Source organism: Telmatherina bonti (genome assembly GCF_933228915.1).
Source record: "Telmatherina bonti genome assembly, chromosome: 9".
NCBI lineage: Eukaryota > Metazoa > Chordata > Actinopteri > Atheriniformes > Telmatherinidae > Telmatherina > Telmatherina bonti.
The window spans coordinates 2,016,793-2,043,570 of NC_136627.1; the positions used below are offsets into that span (position 1 = coordinate 2,016,793).

The 26,778-nt window shown below is 46.1% G+C and overlaps 1 protein-coding gene across 5 annotated transcripts in view; it reads right to left on the minus strand.

Annotated features, from left to right (window-relative positions):
- myo18ab (myosin XVIIIA b) overlaps window positions 1–26,778 on the minus strand; it is a 103,597-nt gene that overhangs the window by 21,120 nt on the left and 55,699 nt on the right. For all 5 annotated transcript variants that reach the window (XM_079246676.1, XM_079246675.1, XM_079246674.1 and 2 more), the window contains 12 exons: window positions 26,314–26,500; window positions 21,583–21,787; window positions 20,897–21,006; window positions 20,482–20,547; window positions 19,787–19,915; window positions 18,066–18,209; window positions 17,815–17,904; window positions 16,535–16,654; window positions 9,038–9,149; window positions 8,428–8,555; window positions 3,762–3,916; window positions 334–457 (listed from right to left, as the gene is read on the minus strand). In XM_079246676.1, coding sequence (XP_079102802.1) covers window positions 334–457; window positions 3,762–3,916; window positions 8,428–8,555; window positions 9,038–9,149; window positions 16,535–16,654; window positions 17,815–17,904; window positions 18,066–18,209; window positions 19,787–19,915; window positions 20,482–20,547; window positions 20,897–21,006; window positions 21,583–21,787; window positions 26,314–26,500 — 1,570 coding nt within the window. The remainder of the gene's footprint in view (window positions 1–333; window positions 458–3,761; window positions 3,917–8,427; window positions 8,556–9,037; window positions 9,150–16,534; window positions 16,655–17,814; window positions 17,905–18,065; window positions 18,210–19,786; window positions 19,916–20,481; window positions 20,548–20,896; window positions 21,007–21,582; window positions 21,788–26,313; window positions 26,501–26,778) is intronic.

The following is a 26,778-nucleotide window of genomic DNA, read 5'->3' on the forward strand; positions in this document are numbered from 1 at the left end:
ATACATTTAGGAACTTTAGATCAAATTTTTTGTTCTTGCAACGTTGCCGATTCAGCCGAGAAACGCCAAAAGATTAAACGAGATCAAGGGACAAAACAAAAGTCATTGTCAGATCATCTTCTGCTGTCTGGAGGGAGCTAACAGGTCAGGTAGGATGCAAGATGGATGCTGAGTTAGCTGTGTGATGGGGAAAGGCAAATGTTCTGTAGTGTGTCCTTAACTTCATGAATCAAAGTTATTCTGGTACACATAGAAGAAAATGAAAAATGTAATCCTTCAGAAATATAATATGGAACTTAGAAACCACCATGTGGATCAGATTAACAAACACACCTCCAGCTGCTGACGAAGGCTGAACACCTCCCCACTCAGGATGTCTTTCTCCCGGGCCAGCTTCTCTCTGAGACTCCTCTCCCTCTGAACCTCCTCCTGGGCAACACTCAGCTCACCATCAAACCTGGACACAAAAATAAATTCTGAGGGAATATTGAACACAAAACTGTCTCTTGGCCTCCATGAGCCACCTCGCTATCGTGGTGGAGGGGTTTGTTTGTCCTGAAGATCCTAGCAGCTATGTTGTCGGGGGCTTTATGCCCCTGGTAGGGTCACCCATGACAAACAGGTGTCTAGGAGAGGAACTAGACTAGGTGTGGCTCAAAGACCCCTACGATGATGGGGCCCATGTGGCCCGGACAGCCTCAGCTCAAATGGGTTACATGGGCCCCGTGGGTGGTGAGACCACGGGAGGGGCTGTAGGGGTCAGGTGCAATGCAAACTGGCTGGCGGCAAAAGGCAGGGACCCTGGCAGTCCAATCCTGGAATGTAGAAACTGGCTCTAGTGACGAGGAACGTCACTGCTCTGGTGGGAAGGGAGCCTGAGCTTGTGCAGAAGGTTGAGTGGTTCCGGCTGGACATAGTTGGAGTCATCTCACAGCGTGGTTTGGGCTCTGGAACCAGTGTCCAAGAGAATGGATGGACTTTCTTCCAATCTGGAGTCGCTCCCGGTGAGAGGCGTTGAATTGGTGTGGGCAAACTCATTGCCCCCCAGCTTGGTGCCTGTACGTTGGAGTTTACCCCAGTGGACGGGTGAGTAACCTCCCTCTGCCTTCAGGTGGGGGGACGGGTCCTGACTGTTGTCTGTGCTTATGTACTGTGTATGCACCCCCCAGTCTAGGGGTTTCTGAGCGCAACAGGAAAATACCATCCTTCAGTTATGTCAGACTGGCACACAGGAAGGTTCCAACGAAAAGATGCTTTTATTTTTACACCTGGAGGGGAGTGATTGGGAGGCATGTTCCCCCCTTGTGAACACAAATGGTGTTTTTCTTATTGGACTTCTGTGCTCGTCATGGATTGTCCATAACGAACACCATGTTCCAACAAAAGAGTGTCCATATGTACACCTGGCATCAGGATTCCCTGGGCCGCAGTTCGATGATCAACTTTGTCATTGTGTCGTGTGACTATCAACTGATCACCACCTGGTGGTGAGTTGGCTCAGATGGTGGGGGAGGAAGCCGGTCAGAGCTGGCAGACCCAAACGTGTTGTGAGGGTCTGCTGGGAACGTCTGGCTGAGTCCCCCGTCAGAGCGAGCTTCAACTCACACCTTCAGCAGAGTTTCAACCATGTCCCGAGTGAGGCGGGGGACATTGAGTCCGAATGGGCTGTGTTCCGTGCCTCTATTGCTGAGGCGGCCAGATGGAGCTGTGGCCATAAGGTCGTTGGTGCCTGTCGTGGCGGTAATACCGGATGCTTGGGCTGACGTGTCTGTTTGCATTGTTGTTCGAGGTTTCTGGCATCATTTATGAGGAGCCACACGGCAACGAGACTGACTCAGACAATGACGAGCGGGAATCCGGCATGTTCGATGGAGAACTAGCCCAGCTGTTTATTTTGGATACAGAAGTTGAGGACTTTGGTGGATTTGTGAATGAGGATTGATCAAAAAACAACATGAAAATATTGATAAATTCTTCAATAAAGTTCAACTGAACTCAACCGGTTTTCTTCTGTTACCTCTTTTTAAAACACACACAAGCAAGCATGGTTCAGCTAGAGTACCGGAATGTTTTTACCATGCCCACACCCTAAAATCCGGTGTGCCTTATGTATGTGTTAAATACAGAAATAGCACTCGTAACTGAGACTGCGCCTTTTAATGTGGTGCGCCTTATGGTTGTGAAAATATGATCATGTTGACTGAAACAGTTAATATTTAGCATATTACAGAGTAGAGGGGATTTAGTTAAAAGGAGATGTTTTGGTTACTCTTCTTTGTTGTTATATTATTTTGTTTTTAAAACATCTCTAAAGACTTTTCATGTGGTTTTATACATCTTTAGTGTTGGGAATTTAATTAATGCCAAATAATCCTGATTCTTTCTCTGACAATAATTGTGCCAAGAATATCTGTCATGGTGACATCCTTGTTGTACAGTTTTTCAAAAGCACACAGTTGCGCCTGTATTAATCTGGATCAACAGTGAATGGCAGTGGGACTGAAGGCCGGGTACGTTGTGAGAAACTTAAACCTTACATTCACACTGCAGATGTTGGTGAGGATTTAAAGATTTTTGTTGAGTAAAAATATCTTACATATTATCTCTACGGTGTGTTCAATCTGAACAAGGCTAGAAAATTATCCCTCTATAGCAATCTTGGACATGGACATTCTCACATTTTATTAAAAGTAAAAATAAGGCGGAAACTTCCTTGTTTATTTTAAGTGGAGCCGTGGCTATTTTATGCTATTGCATAATAAGTGCTGTGCATCTTCACTGGTCTGATTTGACTAGGATTATCTTGTCTTTGATTTGATTCAACAATGCTTCACAATGTGATAACTCCTCAATTTTTTGTCACTGTACATTGTTACATCAATGAATTGAACAGTCAGACCATTATGAACTCTTATTGTATTTCTAATTACATCAGACGTGAATGTCCTGATGGTGACAAACATCATAAACATGTAAACTATAAAATCAAGAAAAAGCTGCTCTGTAGCGGCGTGATTTCTTCCAGAGAAATAAGTGTGTTTTGTCTGTGTAGACGTCAGTTTAGTCAGAATATAAAAGAATTTCAGATGTTTTTCATCTTATCTTCTGTGAACAGAAAATGTAAAGTGGTTCATTGGTAATTGAACACATAACATTTGTTAATGGACAAAGTTTTTTTTATCACTTCAGTTCATGCATGCTAACTGCTAACCTACCAATGGTATTTTCCATTGACGTTAGCCTGAAGCTAACATATCACTTAAGCTAACATGTGATTTCACTGTGACAATTAATGTACTTCTAATAAGATACGGATGTATTTAATATATATTTTTAGTTTTGCAGTTTTACTAATTAAAGGTTTCAAAACGGGTTCAACCTCAGATCTCACTTGGGAAAATTAATACATAACATTATTATAATCCATTATGTTTTGTTGCTGCATCAATGCAGAATCCTTGAAGCCCACATCTCGATGCCTCGTAAAATTGATTAAATTCAACAACCCAACGCATTTTGCTGCAATATGTTTTGCAATACCCATGTTCTCTGTTGTGGTTTGAGAGGGGCGGGGCTTATTGACAGAGCCTGTCTGGGACTGTATTTGTGACTGGTTGGGAAGAAATTATGTCTGTAGTATTATGCCACATGACTGCCTATAATGAAAAAGGAAGGCTTCTTTTCTTATTGCACTGCACGTCGATCAATTGATATACATTGTTCTTGACTTATTGTCCAGCCATAGTTATTAAAGTACTAACTTCCGTTGTTTCTTCTCCAGGTCATGGTTCCGGCCCTGTTGTCCCTCTAGCTGAAGTTTGGTATCCTGGAGTTCAGCTGTCAGTCGCTGGGTTTTCTTTTTCAGCAGCTGTATGTTACGTTGAGCCTCTTCATTATCTGCCAATTGGTCGCTGATCTGAAACATCAACACATATTTACTAACAGGTCTGAATATACCTAAGCCACCTTTGCCAGAAATATGGACTGTTTTCAGTTGAGCCTCATCTCAACTGAACATGGAGAGGCTTTTGACTGAAACACTGTTATTTCTTCACTGTGTTATGTAAAGTTGTTACTAATCCTAATACAGATAAACTGCAAAGTAAGTAAAGTAACCCCTATGATGAACACAAACCCGGGCAGAAATGTTCCCTTGCCCGGACGCGGGTTACCGGGACCCCCCTCTGGAGCCAGGCCTGGAGGTGGGGTACGAGAGCGAGTGTCTGGTATGGGGCCCGGTAGGGCTCAGCCCAAAAAGGTTACATAGGCCCCTCCTCCCGTGGGCTCACCATCTGTGGGAGGAGCCGTAGGGGTCGGGTGCAATGTGAGCTGGGCGGCAGCAAGAGGCGGGGACCCTGGCGGTCTGATCCCTGGCTGCAGAAGCTGGCTCTAGGGACGTGGAACGTCACCTCTTTGGTGGGGAAGGAGCCTGAGCTTGTGCGCGAGGTTGAGCGATTCCAGCTAGATATAGTTGGACTCACCTCAACGCATGGCTTGGGCTCTGGAACCAGAACCCTCGAGAGGGGCTGGACCTTCTTCCACTTTGGAGTTGCTCATGGTGGGAGGCGCCGAGCAGGTGTGGGCATTCTCATCAGCCCCCAGCTTGGTGCCTGCACGTTGGGGTTTACCCCGGTGGATGAAAGGGTAGTTTCCCTCCGCCTCCGGGTGGGGGGACGGGTTCTGACTGTTGTCTGTGCTTATGCACTGAACAGCAGTTCAGAGTACCCACCCTTTCTGGAGTCCTTGGAGGGAGTGCTGGAGGGTGCTCCTTCTGGGGACTCCATTGTTCTGCTGGGGGACTTCAATGCTCACGTGGGCAATGACAGTGAGACCTGGAGGGGAGTGATTGGGAGGCATGGTCCCCCCCCTCTGAACCCAAATGGTGTTTTGTTATTGGACTTCTGATCTCGTCATGGATTGTCCATAACGAACACCATGTTCCAACATAAGAGTGTCCATATGTACACCTGGCATCAGGATTCCCTGGGCCGCAGTTCGATGATCGATTTTGTAGTCGTATCGTCGGACCTGTGGCCACATGCCTTGGACACTCGGGTGAAGAGGGGGGCGGAGCTGTCAACTGATCACTACCTGGTGGTGAGTTGGCTCAGATGGTGGGGGAGGAAGCCGGTCAGATCTGGCAGGCCCAAACGTGTTGTGAGGGTCTGCTGGGAACGTCTGGCTGAGTCCCCCGTCAGAGCGAACTTCAACTACCACCTTCAGCAGAGCTTCAACCATGTCCCGAGTGAGGCGGGGGACATTGAGTCCGAATGGGCTGTGTTCCGTGCCTCTATTGCTGAGGTGGCCAGCTGGAGCTGTGGCCATAAGGTCGTTGGTGCCTGTCGTGGCGGTAATCCCAGGACTCGTTGGTGGACACCAGCAGTGAGGGATGCTGTCAAGATGACGAAGGAGTCCTATCGGGCCTTCTTGGCCTGTGGGACTCTGGAGGCAGCTGATGGGTACCGACAGGCTAAGCGGCGGGCGGCTTCGGCTGTCGCCGAGGCAAAAACTCGGGCATGGGAGGAGTTCGGCGAGGCCATGGAGAAAGACTTCCGGACAGCTTCGAGGAGATTCTGGTCCACCATCCGGCGGCTCAGGGGGGGGAAGCAGTGCTCCGTCAATACTGTGTACAGTCGAGATGGGGAGCTGCTGACCTCAACTCGGGACGTAGTGGGTTGGTGGAAGGAATACTTCGAAGACCTCCTCAATCCTACCAACACGTCTTCCGATGAGGAAGCAGAGCTGGGGGACTCAGGGGTGGACTTTCCTATCTCTGGGGCTGAAGTCGCTGAGGTGGTCAAAAAGCTCCTTGGCGGCAAGGCCCCGGGGGTGGATGAGATCCACCCGGAGTTCCTTAAGGCTCTGGATGCTGTGGGGCTGTCCTGGCAGACACATCTCTGCAGCATCGCGTGGACATCAGGGACAGTGTCTCTGGACTGGCAGACTGGGGTGGTGGTCCCCCTTTTTAAGAAGGGGGACCGGAGGGTGTGTTCCAATTACAAGGGAATCTCACTCCTCAGCCTCCCTGGTAAGGTCTATTCAGGGGTCCTGGAGAGGAGGGTCCACCGGATAGTCGAATCTCGGATTGAGGAGGAGCAGTGTGGTTTTCATCCTGGTTGTGGAACAGTGGACCAGCTCTATACCCTCTTTGGGGTCCTGGAGGGGGCATGGGAGTTTGCCCAATCAGTCTACGTGTGCTTTGTGGACCTGGAGAAGGCGTTCGACCATGTCCCCCGGGGGCTCCTGTGGGGGGTACTCCGGGGGTACCCCTTATACGAGCTGTCCGGTCCCTGTACGACAGGTGTCAGAGCTTGGTCCGCATTGCCGGTAGTAAGTCGGATTCATTTCCAGTGAGGGTTGGACTCCGCCAAGGCTGCCCTTTATCACCGATTCTGTTCATAACTTATATGGACAGAATTTCTAGGTGCAGCCGAGGGGTTGAGGGGATCCGACTTGGTGGCCTCAGGATTGGGTCCCTGCTTTTTGCAGATGATGTGGTCCTGTTGGCTTCATCTGGTCGTGATCTCCAGCTCTCACTTGAGTGATTCGCGGCCGAGTGTGAAGCGGCTGGGATGAGAATCAGCACCTCCAAATCTGAGACCATGGTCCTCAGCCGGAATAGGGTGGATTGCCCTCTCTGGGTCGGGAGTCAGGTCCTGCCTCAAGTGGAGGAGTTTAAATATCTCGGGGTCTTGTTCACGAGTGAGGGAAGGATGGAGCGTGAGATCGACAGACGGATCGGTGCGGCGTCTGCAGTAATGTGGACTCTGCGCCGGTCTGTCGTGGTGAAGAAGGAGCTGAGCCAGAAGGCGAAGCTCTCCATTTACCAGTCGATCTACGTTCCTACCCTCACCTATGGTCATGAGCTGTGGGTCGTGACCGAAAGAAGGAGATCTCGTATACAGGCGGCTGAAATGAGTTTCCTCCACAGGGTAACCGGGCTCTCCCTTAGAGATAGGGTGAGGAGCTCGGTCATCCGGGAGGAGATCAGAGTAGAGCCGCTGCTCCTCCGCATTGAGAGGAACCAGTTAAGGTGGCTCGGGCATCTGGTCAGGATGCCTCCTGGACCTCCCTGGTGAGGTGTTCCAGGCACGTCCCTCTGGGAGGAGACCCCGGGGAAGACCCAGGACACGCTGGAGGGATTATATCTCTCGGCTGGCCTGGGAACGCCTCGGGATCCCTCCGCAGAGTTGGTAAATGTGGCTGGGAGAGGGAAGTCTCACAGACTGTCATATTGCAAGTGTTTTCTTCTAATATTGATGATTATAACTGACAATTAATGAAAACACCAAATTGAGTCTCTAAAAATTCAATAATGAATATACGTGGTGCCATTTTAATCAGCTAATTAACTCAAAACACCTGCAAAGAGTTTTAAATGGTCTCTCACTGTAGTTCTGTTGGATACACAATCATGGTAAAGACTGCTAATCTGACTGTTGTCCTAAAGACAACCATTGACACCTTGCACTAGGAGGGCAAGACACAAAACACAATTGTGAAAGAGGGTTAGGGTTGACAGAATTCTGTGTCTAAGCACAGTTATAGAAAGGTGAAGGAAAGGAAAAGACTTGGTAGAAAAAAGTGTGCAAGCAGCAGAAAGAACTGCAACCTGGAGGTTGTATTGGTCTTAAAGACGCAGTGTATCCAACTTTCTGACCTTAAAACTCTGCGTCCCGGACGTGTTTGAAGACACAGTGACATCTATCATGTGCATTTCTAGAACCGCTGCTGCCCAGCAGCGTCCTGAGGCTGAGAAACTGACACTACACAACTTTTACAGCCAGGACGCGATGTGACATTTAGCTTTGCGGTATAATAAGGAACTGGCTGTTTTAACACGCAACGTTGCTGATTCAGCAAAGAAACAAGAAGATTAAAAGAAAGAAAAAGACAAAAGTCATGGTGAGATATTCTGCTGGCTGGAGAGAGATAACAGGTCAGGTAGGATGCAGGATGGAGGCTGGATTGGCCGTTGATGGGCGGCACTCACAGAGAAATGGCAAAAGTTCTGTATGCTATTCTATTCTACAGTCATTTAGCAGACACTTTTATCCAAAGCGACTTACATATGAGTGGGAACAACACAAGCAGGAAATCAAACAGTAGAGGACATCGTAGCAAGGTTCTATTGGACTATCCAGTTGGTTAATCTGTGTCTATAGTGTGTCTTATGTAATGTTTTACTTAATAATAATTCTCTGATACTGAATTTGGGGTTTTCATAAGTTGTCAATTATAATCATCAACATTAAAAGAAATAAACACTTGCAATATGTCAGTCTGTGAGTAAGGAATGTCTGCAATGTACAAATTTCACTTTTTGAATGGAATATATTAACTTTTTCATGATATTTTAATTATATGAGCAGCTCCCGTATAGGCAAACTTTGTATCATATCACAGACAAGTATGGTGAGATCTTACCCTCCTTTCCAGCTGCCGTTTGTTCTGCTGCTCCACCTCCAGTTTATCATCCAGCTCCTGCTGTAGTCTCTTCTTAGTGAACTCGATCTCTCTGATGGCTCGCTCATACTTCAGCCTCCACTCTCCTCCTGTTCAGATCAAAATTCACACAGGACCTTACCATGCTAAACATCTGTCACTCTACTGACAAAAATATTTGTCACATTAGACCAAATTACAAAAACATTATCAATATTTGCATTGAAATTCTGGGGAATTGATATCGGCCCTATATATTCAGAGAATGGATGACCTGGTCATTTGGCATGCCAGGCATTTTACCTGTTGCCTACTGTCCTTTTTGGCCCAACACAGTTTATTTACTGGTCAGACTGGTCCACAATACTTGGTAGATCAGTGACACAGCAAACACTGAGTCTGCTTGCTCAAATGTTTATACAGCACCCTCTTTCACTGTGGTTTCTATACCTGAGTAAGTCATTTGTCCAAATAAGCACAGAGCTTTCTTTCCTGACCACCAAACCATGAACCATACTAATCTGCAGCCCACTGGTCACCGCTAAATGTCCAAAGATGATTGACATGTTTGCCTACATCAGGTGTTTCTGACCTGTGTCATCCTCGTCCATTTCGCCATTCAGTTCAGAAGCCCTGATTAGTCGAGCCTCCATCACCTCCATCTCCATGGACTCCATCTGTTTCTTCATGCTGTCAAACTTGACCTAATGAATGAATGAACACTATGAATTCATGAACACATTCTTCAGGTGTCAGAACTAAATAAAGACTCAGACCACAACCTGCCCACTTCAGTATACCAGTACATTATCTTTGCCCTGAAACAGCAAAACAGTTCTGAAGTTCCAGCCAGTCCAAGATCAGAGGCCAGGAGCCAAAGACCAGCGGCCAAAGTCGGAGGCCAGAAGCCAAAGAGCCAGCAGTCTAAAATCAGAGGCCAGAAGCCAAAGACTAGCAGTCTAAAATCAGAGGCCAGAAGCCGAAGACCAGCGGTCCAAAGTCGGAGGCCAGAAGCCAAAGACCAGAGGTCCAAAGTCGGAGGCCAGAAGCCAAAGACCAGCGGTCCAAAGTCGGAGGCCAGAAGCCAAAGAGCCAGCAGTCTAAAATCAGAGGCCAGAAGCCAAAGAGCCAGCAGTCTAAAATCAGAGGCCAGAAGCCAAAGACCAGCGGTCCAAAGTTGGAGGCCAGAAGCCAAAAACCAGCGGTCCAAAGTCGGAGGCCAGAAGCCAAAGAGCCAGCAGTCTAAAATCAGAGGCCAGAAGCCAAAGAGCCAGCAGTCTAAAATCAGAGGCCAGAAGCCAAAGACCAGAGGTCCAAAGTCGGAGGCCAGAAGCCAAAGACCAGCAGTCTAAAGTCAGAGGCCAGAAGGCAAAGACCAGCAGTCCAAAGTCAGAGCCCAGAAGCCAAAGACCAGCAGTCTAAAGTCAGAGGCCAGAAGCCAAAGACCAGAGGTCCAAAGTCGGAGGCCAGAAGCCAAAGACCAGCGGTCCAAAGTCAGAGGCCAGAAGCCAAAGACCAGCAGTCTAAAGTCAGAGGCCAGAAGCCAAAGACCAGCAGTCCAATATCAGAGGCCAGAAGCCAAAGACCAACAGTCTAAAGTCAGAGGCCAGAAGCCAAAGACCAGCGGTCCAAAGTCAGAGGCCAGAAGCCAAAGACCAACAGTCTAAAGTCAGAGGCCAGAAGCCAAAGACCAGCAGTCCAGAGTCGGAGGCCAGAAGCCAAAGACCAGAGGTCCAAAGTCGGAGGCCAGAAGCCAAAGACCAGCGGTCCAAAATCAGAGGCCAGAAGCCAAAGAGCCAGCAGTCTAAAATCAGAGGCCAGAAGCCAAAGACCAGAGGTCCAAAGTCGGAGGCCAGAAGCCAAAGACCAGCGGTCCAAAGTCAGAGGCCAGAAACCAAAGACCAGCAGTCTAAAGTCAGAGGCCAGAAGCCAAAGACCAGCAGACTAAAGTCGGAGGCCAGAAGCCAAAGACCAGCGGTCCAAAGTCAGAGGCCAGAAACCAAAGACCAGCAGTCTAAAGTCAGAGGCCAGAAGCCAAAGACCAGCAGACTAAAGTCGGAGGCCAGAAGCCAAAGACCAGCGGTCCAATATCAGAGGCCAGAAGCCAAAGACCAGCAGTCTAATGTCAGAGGCCAGAAGCCAAAGATCAGCAGACTAAAGTCAGAGGCCAGAAGCCAAAGACCAGCAGTCCAAAGTCAGAGGCCAGAAGCCAAAGACCAGCAGTCTAAAGTCAGAGGCCAGAAGCCAAAGACCAGCGGTCCAAAGTCGGAGGCCAGAAGCCAAAGACCAGAGGTCTAAAGTCAGAGGCCAGAAGCCAAAGACCAGCAGACTAAAGTCGGAGGCCAGAAGCCAAAGACCAGCGGTCCAGTATCAGAGGCCAGAAGCCAAAGACCAGCAGTCTAAAGTCAGAGGCCAGAAGCCAAAGACCAGCAGTCTAAAGTAAGAGGCCAGAAGCCAAAGACCAGCAGTCCAAAGTCAGAGGCCAGAAGCCAAAGACCAGCAGTCCAAAGTCAGAGGCCAGAAGCCAAAGACCAACAGTCTAAAGTCAGAGGCCAGAAGCCAAAGACCAGCAGTCCAAAGTCGGAGGCCAGAAGCCAAAGACCAACAGTCTAAAGTCAGAGGCCAGAAGCCAAAGACCAGCGGTCCAAAGTCAGAGGCCAGAAGCCAAAGACCAACAGTCTAAAGTCAGAGGCCAGAAGCCAAAGACCAGCAGTCCAAAGTCGGAGGCCAGAAGCCAAAGACCAGAGGTCCAAAGTCGGAGGCCAGAAGCCAAAGACCAGCGGTCCAAAGTCGGAGGCCAGAAGCCAAAGAGCCAGCAGTCTAAAATCAGAGGCCAGAAGCCAAAGAGCCAGCAGTCTAAAATCAGAGGCCAGAAGCCAAAGACCAGAGGTCCAAAGTCGGAGGCCAGAAGCCAAAGACCAGCGGTCCAAAGTCAGAGGCCAGAAACCAAAGACCAGCAGTCTAAAGTCAGAGGCCAGAAGCCAAAGACCAGCAGACTAAAGTCGGAGGCCAGAAGCCAAAGACCAGCGGTCCAATATCAGAGGCCAGAAGCCAAAGACCAGCAGTCTAATGTCAGAGGCCAGAAGCCAAAGATCAGCAGACTAAAATCAGAGGCCAGAAGCCAAAGACCAGCAGTCTAAAGTCAGAGGCCAGAAGCCAAAGACCAGCAGTCCAAAGTCAGAGCCCAGAAGCCAAAGACCAGCAGTCTAAAGTCAGAGGCCAGAAGCCAAAGACCAGCGGTCCAAAGTCGGAGGCCAGAAGCCAAAGACCAGAGGTCTAAAGTCAGAGGCCAGAAGCCAAAGACCAGCAGACTAAAGTCGGAGGCCAGAAGCCAAAGACCAGCGGTCCAGTATCAGAGGCCAGAAGCCAAAGACCAGCAGTCTAAAGTCAGAGGCCAGAAGCCAAAGACCAGCAGACTAAAGTCGGAGGCCAGAAGCCAAAGACCAGCGGTCCAGTATCAGAGGCCAGAAGCCAAAGACCAGCAGTCTAAAGTCAGAGGCCAGAAGCCAAAGACCAGCAGTCTAAAGTAAGAGGCCAGAAGCCAAAGACCAGCAGTCCAAAGTCAGAGGCCAGAAGCCAAAGACCAGCAGTCCAAAGTCAGAGGCCAGAAGCCAAAGACCAACAGTCTAAAGTCAGAGGCCAGAAGCCAAAGACCAGCAGTCCAATATCAGAGGCCAGAAGCCAAAGACCAGAGGTCCAAAGTCGGAGGCCAGAAGCCAAAGACCAGCGGTCCAAAGTCAGAGGCCAGAAACCAAAGACCAGCAGTCTAAAGTCAGAGGCCAGAAGCCAAAGACCAGCAGACTAAAGTCGGAGGCCAGAAGCCAAAGACCAGCAGTCCAATATCAGAGGCCAGAAGCCAAAGACCAGCAGTCTAATGTCAGAGGCCAGAAGCCAAAGATCAGCAGACTAAAGTCAGAGGCCAGAAGCCAAAGACCAGCAGTCTAAAGTCAGAGGCCAGAAGCCAAAGACCAGCAGTCCAAAGTCAGAGCCCAGAAGCCAAAGACCAGCAGTCTAAAGTCAGAGGCCAGAAGCCAAAGACCAGCGGTCCAAAGTCGGAGTCCAGAAGCCAAAGACCAGAGGTCTAAAGTCAGAGGCCAGAAGCCAAAGACCAGCAGACTAAAGTCGGAGGCCAGAAGCCAAAGACCAGCGGTCCAGTATCAGAGGCCAGAAGCCAAAGACCAGCAGTCTAAAGTCAGAGGCCAGAAGCCAAAGACCAGCAGACTAAAGTCGGAGGCCAGAAGCCAAAGACCAGCGGTCCAGTATCAGAGGCCAGAAGCCAAAGACCAGCAGTCTAAAGTCAGAGGCCAGAAGCCAAAGACCAGCAGTCTAAAGTAAGAGGCCAGAAGCCAAAGACCAGCAGTCCAAAGTCAGAGGCCAGAAGCCAAAGACCAGCAGTCCAAAGTCAGAGGCCAGAAGCCAAAGACCAACAGTCTAAAGTCAGAGGCCAGAAGCCAAAGACCAGCAGTCCAATATCAGAGGCCAGAAGCCAAAGACCAGCAGTCCAATATCAGAGGCCAGAAGCCAAAGACCAGAGGTCCAAAGTCGGAGGCCAGAAGCCAAAGACCAGCGGTCCAAAGTCAGAGGCCAGAAACCAAAGACCAGCAGTCTAAAGTCAGAGGCCAGAAGCCAAAGACCAGCAGACTAAAGTCGGAGGCCAGAAGCCAAAGACCAGCGGTCCAATATCAGAGGCCAGAAGCCAAAGACCAGCAGTCTAATGTCAGAGGCCAGAAGCCAAAGATCAGCAGACTAAAGTCAGAGGCCAGAAGCCAAAGACCAGCAGTCTAAAGTCAGAGGCCAGAAGCCAAAGACCAGCAGTCCAAAGTCAGAGCCCAGAAGCCAAAGACCAGCAGTCTAAAGTCAGAGGCCAGAAGCCAAAGACCAGCGGTCCAAAGTCGGAGGCCAGAAGCCAAAGACCAGAGGTCTAAAGTCAGAGGCCAGAAGCCAAAGACCAGCAGACTAAAGTCGGAGGCCAGAAGCCAAAGACCAGCGGTCCAGTATCAGAGGCCAGAAGCCAAAGACCAGCAGTCTAAAGTCAGAGGCCAGAAGCCAAAGACCAGCAGTCTAAAGTAAGAGGCCAGAAGCCAAAGACCAGCAGTCCAAAGTCAGAGGCCAGAAGCCAAAGACCAGCAGTCCAAAGTCAGAGGCCAGAAGCCAAAGACCAACAGTCTAAAGTCAGAGGCCAGAAGCCAAAGACCAGCGGTCCAATATCAGAGGCCAGAAGCCAAAGACCAGCAGTCCAATATCAGAGGCCAGAAGCCAAAGACCAGCAGTCTAAAGTCAGAGGCCAGAAGCCAAAGACCAGCAGTCCAATATCAGAGGCCAGAAACGAGCGACCAACAGTCCAACGTCAGAAATCAGAAATAAAAGACCAGCAGTCCAAAGTCAGACCCCGAAACAAAAGACTAGCGATCCAAAGTCAAAGGCGAGAAACGAGGGACCAAGAGTCCGAAGTCAGAAGTCAGAAAAAAATTACCAGCAGTCCAAAGTCAGAGGCCAGAAGCCAGCAGTCCGAAGTCAGAGTCCAAAAATAAAAGACCAGCAGTCCAAAGTCAGAGCCCAGAAACAAAAGACTAGCAGTCCAAAGTCAAAGTCCAGAAACAAAAGACCAACAGACCAAAGTCAGAGGCCAGAAGTCAGAGATAATTGCTACTGGTTTGTACTTGAATGAGCAACATTTGGCTCATCAGATTAAGTTCTGATTCTAATAAATGAGATGGTGATTCTGAGTATGAAGGTAGCAGACAACGCATCGTCTATGAAAATTAGGAAGCTGGTGTAACGAGGAGTTCAGGCAGATCTCAAAGTCATAAAGGCAAAAAGCAGAACATCACCTGTAATACCAAAAGTGTTACAGAAAATATCTAAAATAAAAATATTTGTTCTAATAAAATAAAAATTAAGAATTTAGGAGCTGCAGAAACCCTTACATCTTTAAATAAACCTGAAACTTGGTTGCTGCAATGACCAATTTTTTCAGAGTAAAAGTCACTAAACTAAGAAATTTCTTTACGGCTTGTTTTCTCACTCACTAAATTTAAATAAACATATATTAAATATAAAACTATTGAAGCTCGAATTATGAAATTAGCTTTTTAAAATACACTGACAGTGGTCTAAGGGATTTCTGCTTGCCGCCATGTGTCATGTTTGTTTCCTTTTACATGGATGTTCAGGTATTATAGATGGATGTTCAGGTATTATAGATGGATGTTCAGGTGTTATAGATGGATGTTCAGGTGTTATAGATGGATGTTCAGGTGTTATAGATGGATGTTCAGGTATTATAGATGGATGTTCAGGTATTATAGATGGATGTTCAGGTATTATAGATGGATGTTCAGGTATTATAGATGGATGTTCAGTTATTATAGATGGATGTTGAGGTGTTATAGATGGATGTTCAGGTATTATAGATGGATGTTCAGGTATTATAGATGGATGTTCAGGTATTATAGATGGATGTTCAGGTATTATAGATGGATGTTCAGGTATTATAGATGGATGTTCAGTTATTATAGATGGATGTTCAGGTATTATAGATGGATGTTCAGGTATTATAGATGGATGTTCAGGTATTATAGATGGATGTTCAGGTATTATAGATAGATGTTCAGGTGTTATAGATGGATGTTCAGTTATTATAGATGGATGTTCAGGTATTATAGATGGATGTTCAGGTATTATAGATGGATGTTCAGGTATTATAGATGGATGTTCGGTTATTATAGATGGATGTTCGGTTATTATAGATGGATGTTCGGTTATTATAGATGGATGTTCAGGTATTATAGATGGATGTTCAGGTATTATAGATAGATGTTCAGGTATTATAGATGGATGTTCAGGTGTTATAGATGGATGTTCAGGTATTATAGATGGATGTTCAGGTATTATAGATGGATGTTCAGGTGTTATAGATGGATGTTCAGGTATTATAGATGGATGTCCAGGTATTATAGATGGATGTTCAGGTATTATAGATGGATGTTCAGGTATTATAGATGGATGTTCAGGTATTATAGATGGATGTTCAGGTATTATAGATGGATGTTCAGGTATTATAGATGGATGTTCAGGTATTATAGATGGATGTTCAGGTGTTATAGATGGATGTTCAGGTATTATAGATGGATGTTCAGGTATTATAGATGGATGTTCAGGTGTTATAGATGGATGTTCAGGTATTATAGATGGATGTTCAGGTATTATAGATGGATGTTCAGGTATTATAGATGGATGTTCAGGTGTTATAGATGGATGTTCAGGTATTATAGATGGATGTTCAGGTATTATAGATGGATGTTCAGGTATTATAGATGGATGTTCAGGTATTATAGATGGATGTTCAGGTATTATAGATGGATGTTCAGTTATTATAGATGGATGTTCAGTTATTATAGATGGATGTTCAGGTATTATAGATGGATGTTCAGTTATTATAGATGGATGTTCAGGTATTATAGATGGATGTTCAGGTATTATAGATGGATGTTCAGGTATTATAGATGGATGTTCAGGTATTATAGATGGATGTTCAGGTATTATAGATGGATGTTCAGGTGTTATAGATGGATGTTCAGGTATTATAGATGGATGTTCAGGTATTATAGATGGATGTTCAGGTATTATAGATGGATGTTCAGGTATTATAGATGGATGTTCAGGTATTATAGATGGATGTTCAGTTATTATAGATGGATGTTCAGGTATTATAGATGGATGTTCAGTTATTATAGATGGATGTTCAGGTATTATAGATGGATGTTCAGTTATTATAGATGAATGTTCAGGTATTATAGATGGATGTTCAGGTATTATAGATGGATGTTCAGGTATTATAGATGGATGTTCAGTTATTATAGATGGATGTTCAGGTATTATAGATGGATGTTCAGGTATTATAGATGGATGTTCAGGTATTATAGATGGATGTTCAGTTATTATAGATGAATGTTCAGGTATTATAGATGGATGTTCAGTTATTATAGATGGATGTTCAGGTATTATAGATGAATGTTCAGGTATTATAGATGGATGTTCAGGTATTTTACTGACTGATGCTGTTAAATAAAGATATTAGGTGTTTTACCTGCAGGTCTTTCATGTCTTTTTCAAATCGCAGTCTCTCAGAAGTTTCTGCTTCCAGCAGCTGGGAGGCAGATTCAGCAGTGTTTCTCTCATCGGCCAGCTCTGACGACAGCTCTGTGATCTGATGGAAAACACAGTTTATCATGTTAAATATGTCAAACAGTTTTACATATTTTATTCGTTTACATGTCAGAGAATTGATTTGTTCTGAAAGTTGGATTGGAGAGTCTTGAACCTCAAAGAAAACAAATCTCAAAAGTCAGAACTCTATTGAAAGAACATTTTTAGAGAAGTCTCCAGAAAAGTCTGAACTTTTTCCTGATTCCATCCTTATCTGGACAAAGAATAAAATCTTCCAGTTTGGCTGACATCAGACCAAGGCATCAAACATAATTATCAAATAACAGTTTTACAATCAACCAGCTTTGGAGCAACCTGCTAGCTGAAAACGATCAGAAGCAGAACAGAGAGAACATGAACAAGCCGATAACGTGACTCTGTCCTCTGCATCTGCTGTTTTCCAATACTCCAGGATCCTTGTTTCTCCTAAATAAACATTATGTCTTTGCGGATCTTCCTTCCAGCCTGTGTTTCCACTAGCCTTAACAGTTCATGGAAAATTAATCTTTTATTCATTGTAAGTTAAATGTATTTTTAGTTTATTTACCAAATTTTAAATGCTTTCATGTGTAACAGGCTATTTTGTGATGATGCAGCTAAATGGAAATGTTATCAAGGATTGACATCAGTGTGAAAACATCCTTAATTCATACCAAACACTTTAAAATCATTACAGGGAAAACCAGAAAGGGAAGTTAAGAAGAGAGAACTGGCCTAAATATTAACCATTTTAACTTCTCCAAATAATCTCATTTCATTATACAGACTTGATCAGACATCATCTGTGACAGTTTCATCTCTCTTAGATTTTTACTCTACAATTTCCTGTTTAACACTTAAATTATATGGTATATTGTATTATTATTTAGATGCTCCTAATGTTGAGTCTGCAGCTGTTACACTTTAGTTTCTTGTTTTTTGTAGTATGCTGTACTCATTTTCCTCCCAATGACCTAACAAAGATAACTGACTTAAAAAAAAACACTAGAGGTCGCTTTCTCTTTTAATGATGAAAATGAGATAAATAATGATGTAATCATGGATCATTCACAATGATACAAGCGGTCTAGTGTCTGAGAATCAAGTTGTTTTTTCCTACACTGACAGATTAAAATATTCCCCATCTAATGAACATTTTATTTTTCCAATCCGTGAGTTTACCCTGCTCTCCAGACGGTCACTGTTCAGCCTCAGCTCGTTCCTTTCCTTCTCCACCTTCTCCAGCTTCTGCTTCAGGTGTTGGATCTCCTCCTGAGAGAAAACAGACATGGAGTTGAAGACTGAGTGGCTGCTGCGTACCTGCCTGCAAACAGGTCATGTCTTTTATAGCTGCAAATGAAGAAGTGGAGCAGCACATCTTTAACATATTGTCATCGACTTCACCACAGTGAGATGATCATGTGAAAACTCACATCTTTTCCACGGATCTGCTCCTCAGTCAGCTGGACTTCTATCAGAGGTCTGACCACAGTGAACAGCTTCCACCACGGCCAGCCTTTGACACCACGGTTCTTCTTGATGTTCTTCTGGATGCAGCGGATGGCTAAATCCTGGATCTGTCTCACATAAGATCAGTTTGAATGACTGTCAGCTGTTTTGACAAATAAATACAGAAGAACTCTACCATGTTGAGACGTTTATGAAAACAAGAAGATGAGAATCAGAGGAGACTTCTGGGGATTAATGAATGAGACAGTGTGGAAAAACAACAATATTATTATCAATAATATGAATTAATTAATTATATTAATATTATTATTATTATGTTATCATAAGTCTTCCTAGTTGAACTTTTTAACGGTGACCCTTCAGACCATAGCTCCCCTCTGTAAACACCAGTCCAGCGTTATAAACCAGTGTGCTGCAGCACACAGTGTGCCATGAGAGGGGAATGATCCCAGTTCACCCTATTTGTCTGAAAAGCAGCTCTGTGTTCACACCGACGCAGGAGTGACAGATCACTCAGTCAGTTATGGCAGATTAAAATACCTTCTCTGATTATTAGATTCCCTTTACAGGAACAACTGCTGATTTAGGCTGCAGAGATTCATTGTTAACATCTTTATTTGTGATGTGTCTTCTGATATTTGCAGTGAAAAATTTACCTTGGCCAAAAAAAGGTTAAAACATCTCATAGAGACAATTAAAAAAAAAACAAGGCAAGGCATTTTCTTTATGTAAAATGAACAGACAAACAGAACCATAAAAACAGGGTGAAACATTTTACAGCATCATATAGATTAATATGAATGAATATATATATATTTCATGGAGGACAGGAGCATTCTGTCAGTCTACTACAGCCTGTAGGAAGATGTGGTCGTGAGGACGAACCAGAGCAGGGAAAAGGATTTCATGACAAAAACTAAAAGTCACAGCATGAACAACAACAACAACAACAACAACAACACTAAAGAGAAACAAACAAAACAAAGTAGTAAAGAGGCACAGGTGGGCTGAATAAACACATCAGAGCTGCTGTCCTAAGAAACAGAAAATACAAAGCTAAACAGAACACACAAGTAAAAGAGAAAACAGGAGCTAAAGATGACGAGAACACAGTGAAACCATGACACTGCCCCGATGTGTGAAGGATCACTTCACACCGTTCATCAATGACTCAGTCTGGATCTCTTCCTCTGAACAGCATGAGTCTGACTTCTTCCAACGTGACCCAGGCCACTGTGGGAGTGGGTGTCGCCACTTTCCTTGTCTTTTGCTGTAAATCAGCGACACTTCTGAATCTTTTCCATCTTTGAATTCTCATTGACTCCATGGAACTATGAAGAGCAGGTCCTGTATCTGTTAACTGCAGTTGTTGTTCTGAAGCACGTCGTTGGTTTTAAACTCCTCTTTACGGATATTCTGAATTCACTTCAATTCAATTTGATTCAGTTTGATTAAACTGAGTTGGATTGAATTGACCTGAATTGAAATTAATTGAATTTAACTTAACTAAAATGAATTTAATTGAAATTAAATGAATTGAACTGAACTGAGGAGCTGCGTAGTTTCATTCCTTTGTAATTAAAAAGGTACATTCTTCCTCGTGTGTCGTTTCCTGCATGCATGAACAGCTAACGGTTCTTATTTCTAGCGTGTGATTATAACAATGACTCTGTGACATCTTTACCTTCCGCTTCTTGAAGGCCTGTCTGGCCAGATATCCTCTGCAGGCAGCCTGGAACAGAGAGATGTTCCTTCTGGTCTGGACATCCCGCTGCTCCTCCAGCTTGGACAGAGTTCCTGCTCTGAAGAACACCTTCAGAAGGAAAGGAACACTTCAGATAGGATGAATGCACCCAGGACTGATGAAGCCACACTTCTAACCAAGCTCCAAAACGTAGCTACATCATGTCCCTCTCGTTCCCCGTTCACCAGTCCTCCACACTGTCCTTCATGTTCAGGGGCCAGCAGCTCCTGCAGTTTGTGAGTTGTGAGACTACTGAGTCAATAAGACTGAAGACGGGATAAAAGAGGTGAATTCTGGACATTGATCTGAAGTCGGCAGCTGAACACATCTGAAGTGACCGAGCAGATTAAAACTGATCCACTTTGTTCATTTTTCCAGTCAGTTCTGGAGCCTTGAAAGGAACATGAACTTCAGAAGTCCCAACATTCACAAACTCTCACTTCTCACTCTGTTGACTAGTTACCATAACTTAGTGACAAAAGCATCATTAACTCAGCTGTGAAACGCCTGGATGTGTCTCATCTACTAGCTTTAAGTTCTCATCTTATTTTACTAAAAAAAAATCTTACAAGAGTCATGGGTGGAGAACTGAACAGAGACATATGTAGTAACGGCAGTAACACATGCAGACTCACCCTGCTCAGCCCCATGTGGTAGCTGCTCTTCTCCAGCTCCAAAGACTCCAGTAAGTCCTCAACCGCCTGCAAAACAGCAGAACCAGCAGCAGATCAGATCATTGTGGGCTTCCCCTCAGCAACAGGAGTGATAAACATCCGAGCAGCCACGGCCTGATGCCGGCATGCTGTCCACAGCGTGGGGGTCTAAAGGAGAACCCCATCATGCAACTCCACAACACACCCATCTCAGGAACAAACTAAGATCCTTCTGTAAAACCCGTTCAGAGAGTTTTGGTTCCTCAGGATTCCAGGCCATTCTCAAGGATTCTTGGCAATCTCCAGGGACTGTCAGAGATCCTGAGAGACTTGACGGTTTCCGGGGACAGTTTCAGTAAATCAGCTTCCTCCACACAGCAGCCTCCTGGCCACTCACCCTCTTCTCATCTGGGACGATGTAGTTGCGGCCATGTTTCTTTGTCAGATGGGGCGCCAGGACGTCGAAGCGGCGACGGAACTCAGAGAACACCATGTGGTCTGGGTAGCCTGGAGGTGAAGGAGACAGCAAACACTTTCTGGTTTAAGCTGCCTGCTCCATTGTTCTCTCTGAATTTTCAATTTTAGTTTATGTCTATAATCATTTACATCCTTTCTGCCTGTTACATGATCCATGGTTAAAGCGTTTTAATCATTGTCCTGTTCTCCTTGTGATGCCACTGGCACCACAGCAGCATTATGAGACAGAAGTATGTATCATTCCCATCACCTGGCGGGACACTCTGGTGGGCGACATGCTGATATTTTCACATTTGTGACTCTCTGTGGCTTCCGTAGTGGTAATAACGCACTTAAACGGCGAGCCGACAGACAGCACGACTTGGTTGTTTGCATTTAATAAGTAAATGTTAGAAATACATTTTAACAACTGTATAAATGTTATAATGACGTTATACTTTGTTGTTTAGAGCTCTGAAATATTATTGGGTGCACTACCCCTTTAAATATGCAACCATAGACCAATGAGTAAAAAGAACACTTTTTAACAGTCCAGTAAGTCGTACTGGTCTTTATGGCTGTAAAATGGGATGGGATATACACAGATGTCTGACATGTTTTCCTCACCTTGTCTGTAGATACGCAGAGCATCCAACAGCTTCGATCCTCTGAGCTGAGCTCTCAGGAGACTCACATCCAGAGTCATGAGACCGGAGTCGGGGCTTTCTCCGTGTGTTGAACGGAAGTCATTTCCTCCCAACGCCTCCGCTTTAGGCAGCAGACAGTGGACGAAGTGGATTTTGGAACGCCGCACCATGTCAATCAAACCATCCTAAATACAGAGGACGAAACCACAAGCAGGTCCTGAGTCTGATAAACGCCTTCGTCACAGTGAAGCTCAGTGTCTGTTCCTCTCTAGATGTCTTTAGAAAAATCCCTCTTCCTGAAAGTTTCCTGCCAAACACTTGATGGAGTTTGGAGACACATACGTGAGACGTGAGCCGCTACGGTGAATATCTTTACGTGACATTGTCAACAACGATAGTTCACGTAGGAAGTAAAACTCTATAGACCCACTGCATGTAAACCAGTTAAAAATAAAAACATGTTAAATGATTCCAACACAAAAACATGCCTGTGTTCATCCATCCATGCCTGCAGAGATTGTTTAACCTTGTTAACAACAGTCACTATATGTTAACATGTTCATGTTGTTCATTTACCGAAATTTCAAAGGAATTCAAAAGTTTAAGAGTTGCTGTATTTTAATGATTAGGAGAGGGGGAATAATAAGTCTTCCAAAAGCACGACGAAAGCTCCACATAAAGATTTCCTGACAGAAAGATCCGGTGTGCAGTAAAAAGAATTATGGACCCGGATCCAACATCCACCAGACCTTAGTTGGCTTTCATGTTTCTCCTTCTGACCAGGATTAACCACTTCCTGTTCCCTCCATGCAGGATTAACCACTTCCTGTTCCCCCCATGCAGGATTAACCACTTCCTGTTCCCTCCATGCAGGATTAACCACTTCCTGTTCCCTCCATGCAGGATTAACCACTTCCTGTTCCCCCCATGCAGGATTAACCACTTCCTGTTCCCTCCATGCAGGATTAACCACTTCCTGTTCCCCCCATGCAGGATTAACCACTTCCTGTTCCCTCCATGCAGGATTAACCACTTCCTGTTCCCTCCATGCAGGATTAACCACTTCCTGTTCCCCCCATGCAGGATTAACCACTTCCTGTTCCCTCCATGCAGGATTAACCACTTCCTGTTCCCTCCATGCAGGATTAACCACTTCCTGTTCCCTCCATGCAGGATTAACCACTTCCTGTTCCCTCCATGCAGGATTAACCACTTCCTGTTCCCCCCATGCAGGATTAACCACTTCCTGTTCCCCCCATGCAGGATTAACCACTTCCTGTTCCCTCCATGCAGGATTAACCACTTCCTGTTCCCCCCATGCAGGATTAACCACTTCCTGTTCCCTCCATGCAGGATTAACCACTTCCTGTTCCCTCCATGCAGGATTAACCACTTCCTGTTCCCTCCATGCAGGATTAACCACTTCCTGTTCCCTCCATGCAGGATTAACCACTTCCTGTTCCCCCCATGCAGGATTAACCACTTCCTGTTCCCTCCATGCAGGATTAACCACTTCCTGTTCCCCCCATGCAGGATTAACCACTTCCTGTTCCCTCCATGCAGGATTAACCACTTCCTGTTCCCTCCATGCAGGATTAACCACTTCCTGTTCCCCCCATGCAGGATTAACCACTTCCTGTTCCCCCCATGCAGGATTAACCACTTCCTGTTCCCCCCATGCAGGATTAACCACTTCCTGTTCCCTCCATGCAGGATTAACCACTTCCTGTTCCCCCCATGCAGGATTAACCACTTCCTGTTCCCTCCATGCAGGATTAACCACTTCCTGTTCCCCCCATGCAGGATTAACCACTTCCTGTTCCCTCCATGCAGGATTAACCACTTCCTGTTCCCTCCATGCAGGATTAACCACTTCCTGTTCCCTCCATGCAGGATTAACTACTTCCTGTTCCCCCCATGCAGGATTAACCACTTCCTGTTCCCCCCATGCAGGATTAACCACTTCCTGTTCCCTCCATGCAGGATTAACTACTTCCTGTTCCCCCCATGCAGGATTAACCACTTCCTGTTCCCTCCATGCAGGATTAACCACTTCCTGTTCCCTCCATGCAGGATTAACCACTTCCTGTTCCCTCCATGCAGGATTAACCACTTCCTGTTCCCTCCATGCAGGATTAACTACTTCCTGTTCCCCCCATGCAGGATTAACCACTTCCTGTTCCCCCCATGCAGGATTAACCACTTCCTGTTCCCTCCATGCAGGATTAACTACTTCCTGTTCCCTCCATGCAGGATTAACCACTTCCTGTTCCCCCCATGCAGGATTAACCACTTCCTGTACCCTCCATGCAGGATTAACTACTTCCTGTTCCCCCCATGCAGGATTAACCACTTCCTGTTCCCTCCATGCAGGATTAACCACTTCCTGTTCCCTCCATGCAGGATTAACCACTTCCTGTTCCCTCCATGCAGGATTAACCACTTCCTGTTCCCTCCATGCAGGATTAACCACTTCCTGTTCCCCCCATGCAGGATTAACCACTTCCTGTTCCCCCCATGCAGGATTAACCACTTCCTGTTCCCCCCATGCAGGATTAACCACTTCCTGTTCCCTCCATGCAGGATTAACCACTTCCTGTTCCCTCCATGCAGGATTAACCACTTCCTGTTCCCCCCATGCAGGATTAACCACTTCCTGTTCCCTCCATGCAGGATTAACCACTTCCTGTTCCCCCCATGCAGGATTAACCACTTCCTGTTCCCCCCATGCAGGATTAACCACTTCCTGTTCCCTCCATGCAGGATTAACCACTTCCTGTTCCCCCCATGCAGGATTAACCACTTCCTGTTCCCTCCATGCAGGATTAACCACTTCCTGTTCCCTCCATGCAGGATTAACTACTTCCTGTTCCCCCCATGCAGGATTAACCACTTCCTGTTCCCCCCATGCAGGATTAACCACTTCCTGTTCCCTCCATGCAGGATTAACTACTTCCTGTTCCCCCCATGCAGGATTAACCACTTCCTGTTCCCCCCATGCAGGATTAACCACTTCCTGTTCCCCCCATGCAGGATTAACCACTTCCTGTTCCCCCCATGCAGGATTAACCACTTCCTGTTCCCCCCATGCAGGATTAACCACTTCCTGTTCCCTCCATGCAGGATTAACCACTTCCTGTTCCCCCCATGCAGGATTAACCACTTCCTGTTCCCCCCATGCAGGATTAACCACTTCCTGTTCCCTCCATGCAGGATTAACCACTTCCTGTTCCATCCATGCAGGATTAACCACTTCCTGTTCCCTCCATGCAGGATTAACCACTTCCTGTTCCCCCCATGCAGGATTAACCACTTCCTGTTCCCCCCATGCAGGATTAACCACTTCCTGTTCCCCCCATGCAGGATTAACCACTTCCTGTTCCCTCCATGCAGGATTAACCACTTCCTGTTCCCTCCATGCAGGATTAACTACTTCCTGTTCCCCCCATGCAGGATTAACCACTTCCTGTTCCCCCCATGCAGGATTAACCACTTCCTGTTCCCCCCATGCAGGATTAACCACTTCCTGTTCCCCCCATGCAGGATTAACCACTTCCTGTTCCCCCCATGCAGGATTAACCACTTCCTGTTCCCCCCATGCAGGATTAACCACTTCCTGTTCCCCCCATGCAGGATTAACCACTTCCTGTTCCCCCCATGCAGGATTAACCACTTCCTGTTCCCCCCATGCAGGATTAACCACTTCCTGTTCCCCCCATGCAGGATTAACCACTTCCTGTTCCCCCCATGCAGGATTAACCACTTCCTGTTCCCCCCATGCAGGATTAACCACTTCCTGTTCCCCCCATGCAGGATTAACCACTTCCTGTTCCCCCCATGCAGGATTAACCACTTCCTGTTCCCCCCATGCAGGATTAACCACTTCCTGTTCCCTCCATGCAGGATTAACCACTTCCTGTTCCCCCCATGCAGGATTAACCACTTCCTGTTCCCTCCATGCAGGATTAACCACTTCCTGTTCCCCCCATGCAGGATTAACCACTTCCTGTTCCCCCCATGCAGGATTAACCACTTCCTGTTCCCTCCATGCAGGATTAACCACTTCCTGTTCCCCCCATGCAGGATTAACCACTTCCTGTTCCCCCCATGCAGGATTAACCACTTCCTGTTCCCTCCATGCAGGATTAACCACTTCCTGTTCCCTCCATGCAGGATTAACCACTTCCTGTTCCCTCCATGCAGGATTAACCACTTCCTGTTCCCCCCATGCAGGATTAACCACTTCCTGTTCCCTCCATGCAGGATTAACCACTTCCTGTTCCCTCCATGCAGGATTAACCACTTCCTGTTCCCCCCATGCAGGATTAACCACTTCCTGTTCCCCCCATGCAGGATTAACCACTTCCTGTTCCCTCCATGCAGGATTAACCACTTCCTGTTCCCTCCATGCAGGATTAACCACTTCCTGTTCCCCCCATGCAGGATTAACCACTTCCTGTTCCCTCCATGCAGGATTAACCACTTCCTGTTCCCTCCATGCAGGATTAACCACTTCCTGTTCCCCCCATGCAGGATTAACCACTTCCTGTTCCCTCCATGCAGGATTAACCACTTCCTGTTCCCCCCATGCAGGATTAACCACTTCCTGTTCCCCCCATGCAGGATTAACCACTTCCTGTTCCCTCCATGCAGGATTAACCACTTCCTGTTCCCTCCATGCAGGATTAACCACTTCTGCTCCTTTACTCACCACTTGGAGTTTGACCTGGATGCAGAGACTCTTCTTCTTCACAGCAGCAACACCAGCGGTGAAGGTCTTCCTCATGCTTGTAGCTCTTCGCAAGGCAAGCTGGGAGCTGCCTTCAAGACCAGCGATGGAGCCCGACAGCACTGTGGCCCCACTGGACCGGCCCAGGAAAAGACCACTGATGTTCTTTCTGTGGAGATCACACAACTTTACATTTCACCGGATATTCCTTCAGTTTCTCCTCAGAGATTCATGTTAAACACCGTGTTTCTCCCTCTTTTATATCTGTGTTAGTGTACGAGCCAACTAAACATCTGAACTATAACTGGGATAAAACATTCATAAATTTAACTGCTGACTGTATGTGTGTATATATAGATATATCTATATATCTATATATATAGATATATCTATATATAGATATATCTATATATCTATATAGATATATATATATATAGATATATCTAT